This window comes from Embiotoca jacksoni, unplaced genomic scaffold (assembly GCF_022577435.1).
Source record: "Embiotoca jacksoni isolate LCO1_2020_lvr unplaced genomic scaffold, fEmbJac1.0.p SCAF_33, whole genome shotgun sequence".
In the NCBI taxonomy this organism is placed as follows: domain Eukaryota; kingdom Metazoa; phylum Chordata; class Actinopteri; family Embiotocidae; genus Embiotoca; species Embiotoca jacksoni.
Genome location: NW_027185385.1, coordinates 425,001 through 435,368, shown reverse-complemented (window position 1 = coordinate 435,368; position 10,368 = coordinate 425,001). Strand labels below are relative to the sequence as shown.

Below are 10,368 nucleotides of genomic sequence, written 5' to 3'. Positions count from 1 at the left end.
CTACAGGTCATCATCAGATCATCTTAAACCTGCTTTATTCTGTTGCTTTCAGTTCTTCAGACTCAGCGGATCCCAGCACACGTTAACAGAGAACTTCACTTCCTTCTGTTTAGATCTAAATGCAATTACTTTTATTGTAATATATAAATTTTAGTAAGACTGTTGATATTGTATTTCAAACACTAGACATGTGACCAGGAGCTGGTTGGATTAAATCAAATCAACAGCAGAGTTCTGGTGGAAGTGTTTATTTTTCTGAAAGTAGTACCATCAGGAGCTGGATGATCACTGCTGTCATGTTAATGTTCAGATGAAGAGTCTTTACTTCCATACGTTAGTACGAGCTGTCATATTAAAGAGGTACTCGGTGGTCTCAGACTGACGGGTCGAAGTCCAACTGATGCTCCACATGATCCCCTTCAAACACATGATCCACCGCTTCAAATGGAAGTCAGGTTAACAAGAAGCTAAAACAGTCCACTTTAAACCAGCAACAACTGCTGTGATGTAACAATATATACATATATTTATATCTATGGATGAGCAGAGATGTCACACTGCAGCTGGTTGTTGCTCAGAGCTGCTGGTTGTGATAGTTTGGTCCTACTGCTGCTTGGTGACCACCAGGTTCTTCAGCATGTCGAATGAGTTCCCGTCAGGCTCCACTGACACCACGCCGTGCTCCTTGGTGTGCACCTGCAGGAAGCCATGGTGGTCCAGACCCACCACCTGGGCCTCCGGTCCGTCCTCGCTCCAGAGATGCACCTGAGTCCCACTGAGGACAGACAACAGAGACATTTTAAAGTTCAGCTGCAGGAGGTCATCATAGGTTCAGACAAATTTTACATCACCGAGAGGAGTGTTCACATCTCAGTAAAGGACAGAGAGCCGTCTGCATCCGTCTGCAGCCGTCTGCATCCGTCTGCAGCCATCTGCATCCGTCTGCACCCACCTGTGAAGCCACCTCTTGTAGTAGGTGGGCAGGATGGCGTCTGGGCCTCCCTGTTGGAAGCTGCTGATGAGGACCTCCAGGCAGCTGACGGTCCGGCCGATGAGCTGGGAGCAGCTGAGCGGCTGCAGGCTGCTGCTGTGCTGCTGGTTGTGCTGCCGGATCAGGTCGTTGATGCATATTGTCGGGTTGCTGTTGGTCACGTTGAAGCCACAGCCTGTCGGACACATCAGGTTCAGGAGGTGTTATTGTAGCAAACAACACAAGACTGTTTCACTGGTGGCGTTAGATATGTGACAGATAGGAGGACGAGCAAGACAGATAACAACTACAAAAAGACACATGCTGCTGAGACACAGAGGACAACGTGTCCAAAGACAGACAAGCAGCTGGACTGTCTCTGCTGACCAACAGGTTCAGGTGTTCACTGCCTGGTTTGTGTGTTCATCAGCGCAGTGGGAAGCTGAGGATGAGAGTGTGTTCATGTATGAGGTGTTCCCTCAGTTCATATGTTCATGATCAAACAGTGTGTGGTGACCTGAACATCACACACCCTGATGTTCTGAGTGTTCAGGTGGTTTTAAAGGGACTCCAACATGTTTCCTGATCAGATAGAGTCATCCTGGAACTCTCAGTCCCACCTCACACTGTTTTCAGCTTCCTAATAGGTGGAGCAGATCCACTGAACACCAAACATTTCCAGGGCTTATCTGGAAACAACAGCTCGTTACATCAGAACGAGTCTGATTTAGTTTTAGGAGCTGGCTGTGAACTTTATTTGGTTGGAAGCTGAAACCTTCATGCGAGGAACAGTTGAAGAGAAAATCTCTGGTTGTTCCTCAACAACAGAAGGACTTTTATCATCTCCAGTGGAGCCTTCTGTTTGAAAATAATCAACAACAACAACGATGATGATGATGATGATGATGATGATGATGATGATGATGATGATCCCAGGAGGAGTGTGAGGGGTTCATGAAGTTACCTATGAGCAGGTAAAAGGTGGAGCCCATGACGGTGGAGGTCACCAACACCCCCCCGAGCTTCATCAGGTTACTGTAGTAGATGTCGTTCGGCCACTTCACCCTCAGGTCGATGTCCTGATGGAGGAGGAGACATGTTCCAACATAATGACACATCTTCAGTTATCATAAAGCATCCACATACTCTCACTGAGAGGAAACCACGTTGACATACTCTCAGAGAGGAAACCACGTTGACGTACTCTCAGAGAGGAAACCACGTTCACGTACTCTCAGAGAGGAAACCACGTTCACATACTCTCAGAGAGGAAACCACGTTCACATACTCTCAGAGAGGAAACCACGTTCACATACTCTCAGAGAGGAAACCACGTTGACATACTCTCAGAGAGGAAACCACGTTGACATACTCTCACTGAGAGGAAACCACGTTGACATACTCTCAGAGAGGAAACCACGTTGACATACTCTCAGAGAGGAAACCACGTTGACATACTCTCACTGAGAGGAAACCACGTTGACATACTCTCACTGAGAGGAAACCACGTTGACATACTCTCACTGAGAGGAAACCACGTTGACATACTCTCACTGAGAGGAAACCACGTTGACATACTCTCAGAGAGGAAACCACGTTGACATACTCTCACTGAGAGGAAACCACGTTGACATACTCTCACTGAGAGGAAACCACGTTGACATACTCTCACTGAGAGGAAACCATGTTGACATACTCTCAGAGAGGAAACCACGTTGACATACTCTCACTGAGAGGAAACCACGTTGACATACTCTCAGAGAGGAAACCACGTTGACATACTCTCACTGAGAGGAAACCACGTTGACATACTCTCAGAGAGGAAACCACGTTGACATACTCTCAGAGAGGAAACCACGTTGACATACTCTCAGAGAGGAAACCACGTTCACATACTCTCACTGAGAGGAAACCACGTTGACATACTCTCACTGAGAGGAAACCACGTTGACATACTCTCAGAGAGGAAACCACGTTGACATACTCTCACTGAGAGGAAACCACGTTGACATACTCTCACTGAGAGGAAACCACGTTGACATACTCTCAGAGAGGAAACCACGTTTTACCGCTGCCAGGTGTAGAGCTGTCGGAGAGGTCCGTGACGACAAAGTGAGGAACTGAAATGTTCACAGCTCTTTGATTGGGTTGAAATGTGTTCAGATGTTCAGCTGCTTACATTCAGTCATCTGTAAAGTGTTGAAGCTGTCACATTGATATTTAAAGTGTACTGACTGATTCATACGTCAACTCAAATCCTCGTTTTGATCTGCTCACTTTTTCCATGTTGAACTTACTGCATTACATGTTGTAAACTTCCTGTGATTTCAAATTAAAAACCCTCCAGTGGACAGAAACCCTTCATTTCTTAAGGAGACTTTTATTGTGAAATATTTGGAGGAACTTTTTGTGACTGACATCAGACAACACTTTAGATCAATAATAAGATTATATTGTTGACTTTTTTTTAAATTAAAGGGAATAAAATATCTGTGCTCCATCATTGTACGTGCACGTGTCTTCACTGTGGTTACGCCACCTTAGAAACAAGCAACTCAACAAGCTCCACCAGAGTGGGTGTAGGTGTATGACAGGTGCAGCTGGTTACCACTGACCGCTGCTCTGCGACTTCAGGTGAACACCATGAGCCCAAACATCATGACCTCCTCTTCAACACACGTTGGTCCGTCACGCTGCCGGGACGAGACCGGACCTGGAAGCTGTGAGTCAGAGTCGGATCTGTCCCAGAACATCCCAGAACCCTGTTCCCACCTGCTGGTACTACTGGTACACCCACTGGACATCCAATAACTCCATGATCCTCTTTACCCGCCTCATCTGGGAGTTGTAATGTTGTGGCTCTTGTGTGTGTGTTCAGAAGTATTATCATCTATTATTATTGACATTATGATTATTAGACAGTCACACAGTCTGCTGGTGCAGGTGAGTGCAACTGATACCTGGTATCCAGGAAGTGTGCGAACAGCCTCCACCACAGCCAGAGCAGCCAGGTGCTGCAGGAAGGGGATCCTCTGACCGAGCCGGGAGCTCAGCTCCACCTGGACCCGGACGGTGAACATGGCACAACCCGGCGGGCTGAGCCAGGCGTTCCGTCCCCGACCTGCAGCGGACACACAGCTCACCTGTAGCACACCTGTGGCAGGTCACATCAAACAAACAACAGCAGAAGGGATGTGTGTCGGTGCAGATTCACCTCTTCCCCAAGTCTGTCGAGCAGCGATGGCGATCAGACCCACTTCGTTGGGAGCGTGGACACTCAGCCTGAGGACGGACAGGACGGAGAGTTAACACCGAGGAAGTCTTCGTCCTCTCCTGTAATGTGTCTCACTGTCAACTGAACATCAGATTTTTCCTCAGGACTGAAATTAAACTTCACTGTAAAGGTCAACTTTTAAAACTGCAGGTTAATAGATGGTGAAAGTACTCAATCCCTGAAGGATGAAAGAGCCATCAGACATCTTCAACATGCAGCTGATGTTTGTAGAGGAGTCAGCGTTTAGAGTTTCATTTTTTAGATTGAAAGCAGTTCATCTCCAGCTGACTGAATCCTGACCGTCATCGGTCAGCATTCACATTCAGTCTGAGACGTGTTCACAGAGCGGCGTTTCATCGGCGCTGACGGCCCGGCAGGGGGTCGTGGTACCACCAAACAGCAAAGAGAACATGTTTGCACATTCTCTCATCTCCAAATGCAATTAAAGCTGATCCACAGCAAACTGCCTGGATCGGCTGCTGAACAAAGATAGTGGAGCCTTTCTACTATTGTGATGCAAAGCTGCTGTGTGCTGAATCAGCTTAGAGGACGTGAGACGGAGCAGAGAGCTCTCAGAGCTGGTGATCAAAGGGACGGATGGACGAGTCCATCACACTCTCAGCTCCACACACACACCACACATTGTTCTGCAGACTCAATTAACAGCGAGTGTATCAGGACCAGATCAGCTGTTCATGACGTAAAGGACAGCTTCACACCGTTCACTCTGATGGAGGACATCTTCCACAGTCTGGAGGACAGAGTCACAGTTTGTGATCCGATCCATCCTTTGCAGCTCAGCACTGAACTGTGAGGACACGTCTGTCTCAGAGCAGGAGGACAGGTCTGTCTCAGAGACACGTCTGTCTCAGAGCAGGAGGACACATCTGTCTCAGAACTGTGAGGACATGTCTGTCTCAGAGACACGTCTGTCTCAGAGCAGGAGGAGGACACGTCTGTCTCAGAGCTGGAGGACATGCCTGCTGTATAAAGACCAACAGGAGGACATGTCCATGAAGTGGATTGTGTAATCTATGCAGGTATCTCATGTTCCTCTGAGGACAAATGAAAACGTGAAAATGTCTCCTGACTGATGAACGAGGAAGTTCTGACAACATGAGCTCTGAATGAAACAACAGAACTCCGGTTCCTGCTGTCCTCACCGCTCAGTCTCCGATGGAGGGACGTCCTCCTGAACTCAGATCAGATCAGATTTAATCACACAGTATGTCATTACACACATTACACACACACACACACACACACACACACACACACACACACACACACACACACCTGAGACAGGATGTAGACAGTTCATCGTATTCAGTTTGATGGTGTTCCTCCTCAGACTGCTGAGTACTGACTGGCTCACAGAACCTCACAGGTCCACACACATCACCGACATCACACCGACGGTGAGTACAGGTGTGACACAGTCACTCAGAACAGCTCACACTCTCAGTTTCACTGGCATCAGTGAAATGCTGCCTGAACACAGACTGTTTCTAAAAGAGTTCGTAGCTTCAGGTCTGTAAAATGGTTCTGATCCAGAAGTGTCTTCAGCTGCAATACCAGCGAGTGCCACTAGAGGTCGGCTCCAAAAAGCCTCCGGCTCCATAGACTCCCATTCAACTTCTCTCATCAAATCCAAAGTGAATAAAATGTGTCCATCAGTTATCTCGGTGTTGTTAGCTAAAGTCACTCCTTCTTATTAGTTTTCTGGAGGTCCATCTGAAAATAATCCCTCATTCATTAGAAAAGAAGATTCAAGAAGACCTGTTTTTGGGGGCGTGTCTGTTTGATTGACAGGCCTGCGGTGCAGTCAGGTTACAGCTATCGGTGGGCGGGACGTAGTATCGTCAGGTTTCCGATCAGATCGGTCAGATCCACCTCTGGCTCCTCCCCCAGCTCGTCCAAATATGGTCACTTCCTGCTCCGAACCGCTCTGAACTAACAAGATGGTGACGGACAGAATCTGAACTGGAGGATTCATAACGTTCACAAACCAACGATGACATCACTGATGGTTGATGACATCACTGATGGATGATGACATCACTGATGGATGATGACGTCACTGATGGTTGGTGGTTGGTCTGAACATAATGAAGAGTCATAATCCCTCACTGCTCATTGCAAGAACGAGAACAACAGGAAAATACCGACCTGCTAAAACAGATATTCAATAATAATAACATTCACCGTCTGACACGAGAAACAAAACTAAAATGGCCTGACACTGAAGATAGACAGGTGTCTCCCCTGAAGACAGATGTCCATCTGTGGCACTGCAGACATTGATCTGACCGCTGCTGCTCCGGTGTCGGTTTGACTGACAGCGAGCGGACGTCAGCTCCAGTCGTAGTAAAGTTCAGCAGAGGAACAGGAAGCAGGACGTGATGGAGGCCACAGACCTGAGATCATCTCATCTCTGATCGGTCGGATCATCGACTCCAACACGACCAGGACAAAGACATACAAAGTAGCCTGCTTGACAGACAGATAGAGGAGGCTGTGTCTCAGGAGGCGGGGGGAGGGTCTAACTCTTTGTTTTAGAGCGCAGCAAAGCCTCGGGGGTCACCCCCCGACCCGGCAGGTCAGGAGGATAAACGCCCACCAGCCGAGTCCTCAGAGAGAAAGTGGAGGAGAACATGATCTGACCATCAAACAGCTGAGGAGGAGAGTCTGAGTGGACAGATGTGTTACGTTTCCCAACGCAGCTCATTAAACAGGTGGATGTGATGTGGTTCAGTTCAGGTGTCATCTTTCTGAAAGCCATTATCTCCCAAACACCCCGCCCTAAAACAAAGCCTCTCACTTCCCAGATTAAAATATCTCAGATTAAAAAGATTAATTCTGCCATCGATGCTTATTTTTCAAACAGGATTTGCTGTGCATAAGCGTGTTTGCATTGATCATCCTGCAGCATCAAAGGGATGATCAATACCAGAGGACAAACTAATCTGGAAATGTGATTCATTGAGCTAATCCTGTTTACTGGGGAGCAGCAGAAATTATCATTTCCAAATAGCACGATTGGAAGTGATCAATGAGAGAGGGCGGCTCCATTAGCGAGGGCAGCTGAGGCACGAGGATGACCTTGTCCTGCTGCGAGGACTCCGAGAGACGCTGCTGGTCACGTCCCTGACTGTCCCGCTGAGGATGTAGACGACACAGCAGTCTCATCACAGTCAAACTTTACTGGGACACACTGGATTCTATTGAACATTAGATTTGTGTCAATCAACAGGTTTTTCTGTGGGACAGAAAACTACAACATTTCCACTGTTACAGACTGAAGAGTTAAAACTCTCCAAAGAAGAAACCAGATAGAAACATGATCCAGAAACACCGCCGCCTTCTCTGGACCGAGATCATTGAAGATGGACTGAGGTGAAGTGGACAACTGTCCTGAGGTCTGATGGATCACAATTTTAAGGTATTTTTTATGGGAATCATAGACACCGCGTCCTTCGGGCTAAAGAGGAGAGGAACCAGCCAGCTTGTTATCAGCTCAGTTCTAAAGCCAGCATTGTTGATGGTACAGGGATGCATTAGTGCACATGGCATGGGTAGCTTGAACATCTGGAAGGAAGTATTAATGCTGAATGATATATTCAGGTTTTGGAGCAACATATGCTGCCATCCAGACAACGTCTCTTTCAGGGAAGGTCTTGTTTATTTCAGCAGAACAACGTCCAACCACATTCTGCACGTATTCCAACAGCATGGTTCTCTAGTAGAAGAGTCCTCTGATAAAAGAAGAGGTGATGCAACACGGTGGTGAACATGACCCTGTCACAACTTTTTTGAGACATCTGCTGCCATAAAATTCAAAATGAGCAGATGTGTTTATAAAACAATTACAATTTTCAGTTTCAAAATTGTATATGTTGTCTTTGGTGTGTTTTTAATTAAATATGGGTTAACATGATCTGAATTTTTTTTTTTTTTAAATTAAAGCAGAGTTGTATAAAAGTGCCGCTGCAGGCGGAGCTGTTTCCAGAGAGCTGGACCTGCTGGGGCTCCAGGGCTCCAGGGTCCTGCCCTGCGTTGGAACCAGCAGCTCAGGGAGGTGGTCGGGGTCTGGAGTTTAACATTCCTTCCACTGGACACAAAGTTCAAGTCAAGCTCTGCACCATCTGGTCCTCAGAATAAGAAATGAGGACGTTTAGGCATCTGCTTACAATCTCTTATAATTGCAGGTGGAGCATGCAAGGTCAATTGGGGCAATTTGATTTTTTATGGTCAAACCTGTTGCCACAGTTATGAGGAATCCATTTTCTCTGCACCAGTCCCCCGTCCTGTGGGGTGTGCTTTTCACAGGAAACACCACTAATTCCCCACATTGTCAGTTTGGATATTGGATTGCTTGAGAAAACAAACAGTGATTTACAGGGTCCTGCACAACAACTGGACCAGTCTGAAGCCTGTTGAGGTGGTTGGTCTTCAGGTTCCAGAGGATGAAGGTGCGACTCTACTGTTCTCTGTCAGTGACCATGTTTTAATAGGAAGAATCATAAAGACTCTCAGTCAGAGGCACATTGCAGCTTTAGATTAATGGAACAAAGATTCAAGCCAAAAAGTACTTTCCACATGTGCAGCCAGCACGGAAACACCGTTTATATGACCACAAGAAAAAAGGCTAAATAATCAGTTATATTTCCATCCACTGCTGCTTCTCTTCATTAATGAATCTGTCTCTGTCTGAGACCTAAGACTGCAGACAGAAGTCCAGAGTGGCCCCCGGGGCCCTCACAGAGCCTGAAGCTCTTAGAGGAGAAAGTCAACATGTAGGAAGTGTTGCTGCAGGCGCAGGGATCAGGTTCAGCAGAGCAGGAAGACAATCATTATGTTCTCTGCTGCAGCCAAGAGCTCTCTGTGCTCTCTGATCCACACTGTTAACTTAACGAAACACCTACAGCTTCCTCACTCACACTCACATTCACTCACTCACTCACTCACTCTCACTCACTCACTCACACATTCACTCACTCACTCTCACTCACTCACTCTCATTCACTCACTCACTCTCACTCACTCACTCACTCACACTCATTCACACTCACTCACTCACACACTTACTCACTCACTCACTCACTCACTCACTTACTCACTCACTCACTCTCACACTTACTCACTCATTCTCACACTCACTCACACACTCACACCTCACACTCACTCACTCACTCACACACTCATTCACACACACTCACTCACACACTCACTCACTCTCACACTCATTCACTCACACACACTTACTCACTCACTCACTCACTCACTCACTCACTCACTCACCTCACTGACACACACACTCATTCACACACTCACTCAAATACACTCACACTCACACACACTCACTCACTCACTCACTCTCTCTCACTCACTCACTCACACTCACACTCATTCACACACACTCACTCACACACTCACTCACTCACACACTCACACACACTCACTCTCACTCACTCACACACTTACTCACTCACTCACACACTCACTCTCACTCACTCACACACTCACACACACTCACTCTCACTCACTCACACACTTACTCACTCACTCACACACTCACTCTCACTCACTCACACACTCTCACACTCACTCACTCTCACACTCATTCACACACTCACTCACTCACTCTCACTCACACTCACTCACCTCACTCACTCATTCACACACTCACTCAAACACACTCACACTCACTCACTCACTCACTCATTCACTCACTCATTCACTCACTCACACTCACTCACTCACTCACTCACACACACTCACTCACTCACTCTCACTCACTCACTCACTCACTCACTCACTCACTCACTCACTCACTCACTCACACTCACTCACTCACTCTCACTCACTCACTCACTCACTCACTCACTCACTCGCTCACTCACTCTCAACCACCATACTCATTCATTATAAAAAAAAATCCTGAAAATCACACATACAGCTCAACTGGCAGAACATGAAGTAGCAATAATGATAATGTATTAATTGTTCATAAATGACTGTTATTTACAAATAACCAAACAAGTAAAGACTCGCTGCTTCTTTCTGTGTAACATCTGCACAGAGCAGGAAGTCAGACAGAGGAAAATATCCAGTAACTTTCAAA

The 10,368-nt window shown here is 46.8% G+C and overlaps 1 protein-coding gene across 1 annotated transcript in view; it reads right to left on the bottom strand.

The window, feature by feature from the left end:
* Window positions 1-153: 153 nt before the first annotated feature.
* hlcs (holocarboxylase synthetase (biotin-(proprionyl-CoA-carboxylase (ATP-hydrolysing)) ligase)) overlaps window positions 154-10,368 on the bottom strand; it is a 47,180-nt gene continuing 36,965 nt past the window's right edge. Inside the window, exons 7-11 of the mRNA XM_069165013.1 lie at window positions 4,185-4,252; window positions 3,931-4,091; window positions 1,935-2,049; window positions 953-1,166; window positions 154-775 (exon numbers count right to left, since the gene is read on the bottom strand). Coding sequence (XP_069021114.1) covers window positions 604-775; window positions 953-1,166; window positions 1,935-2,049; window positions 3,931-4,091; window positions 4,185-4,252 — 730 coding nt within the window. The 3' untranslated portion in view covers window positions 154-603. The remainder of the gene's footprint in view (window positions 776-952; window positions 1,167-1,934; window positions 2,050-3,930; window positions 4,092-4,184; window positions 4,253-10,368) is intronic.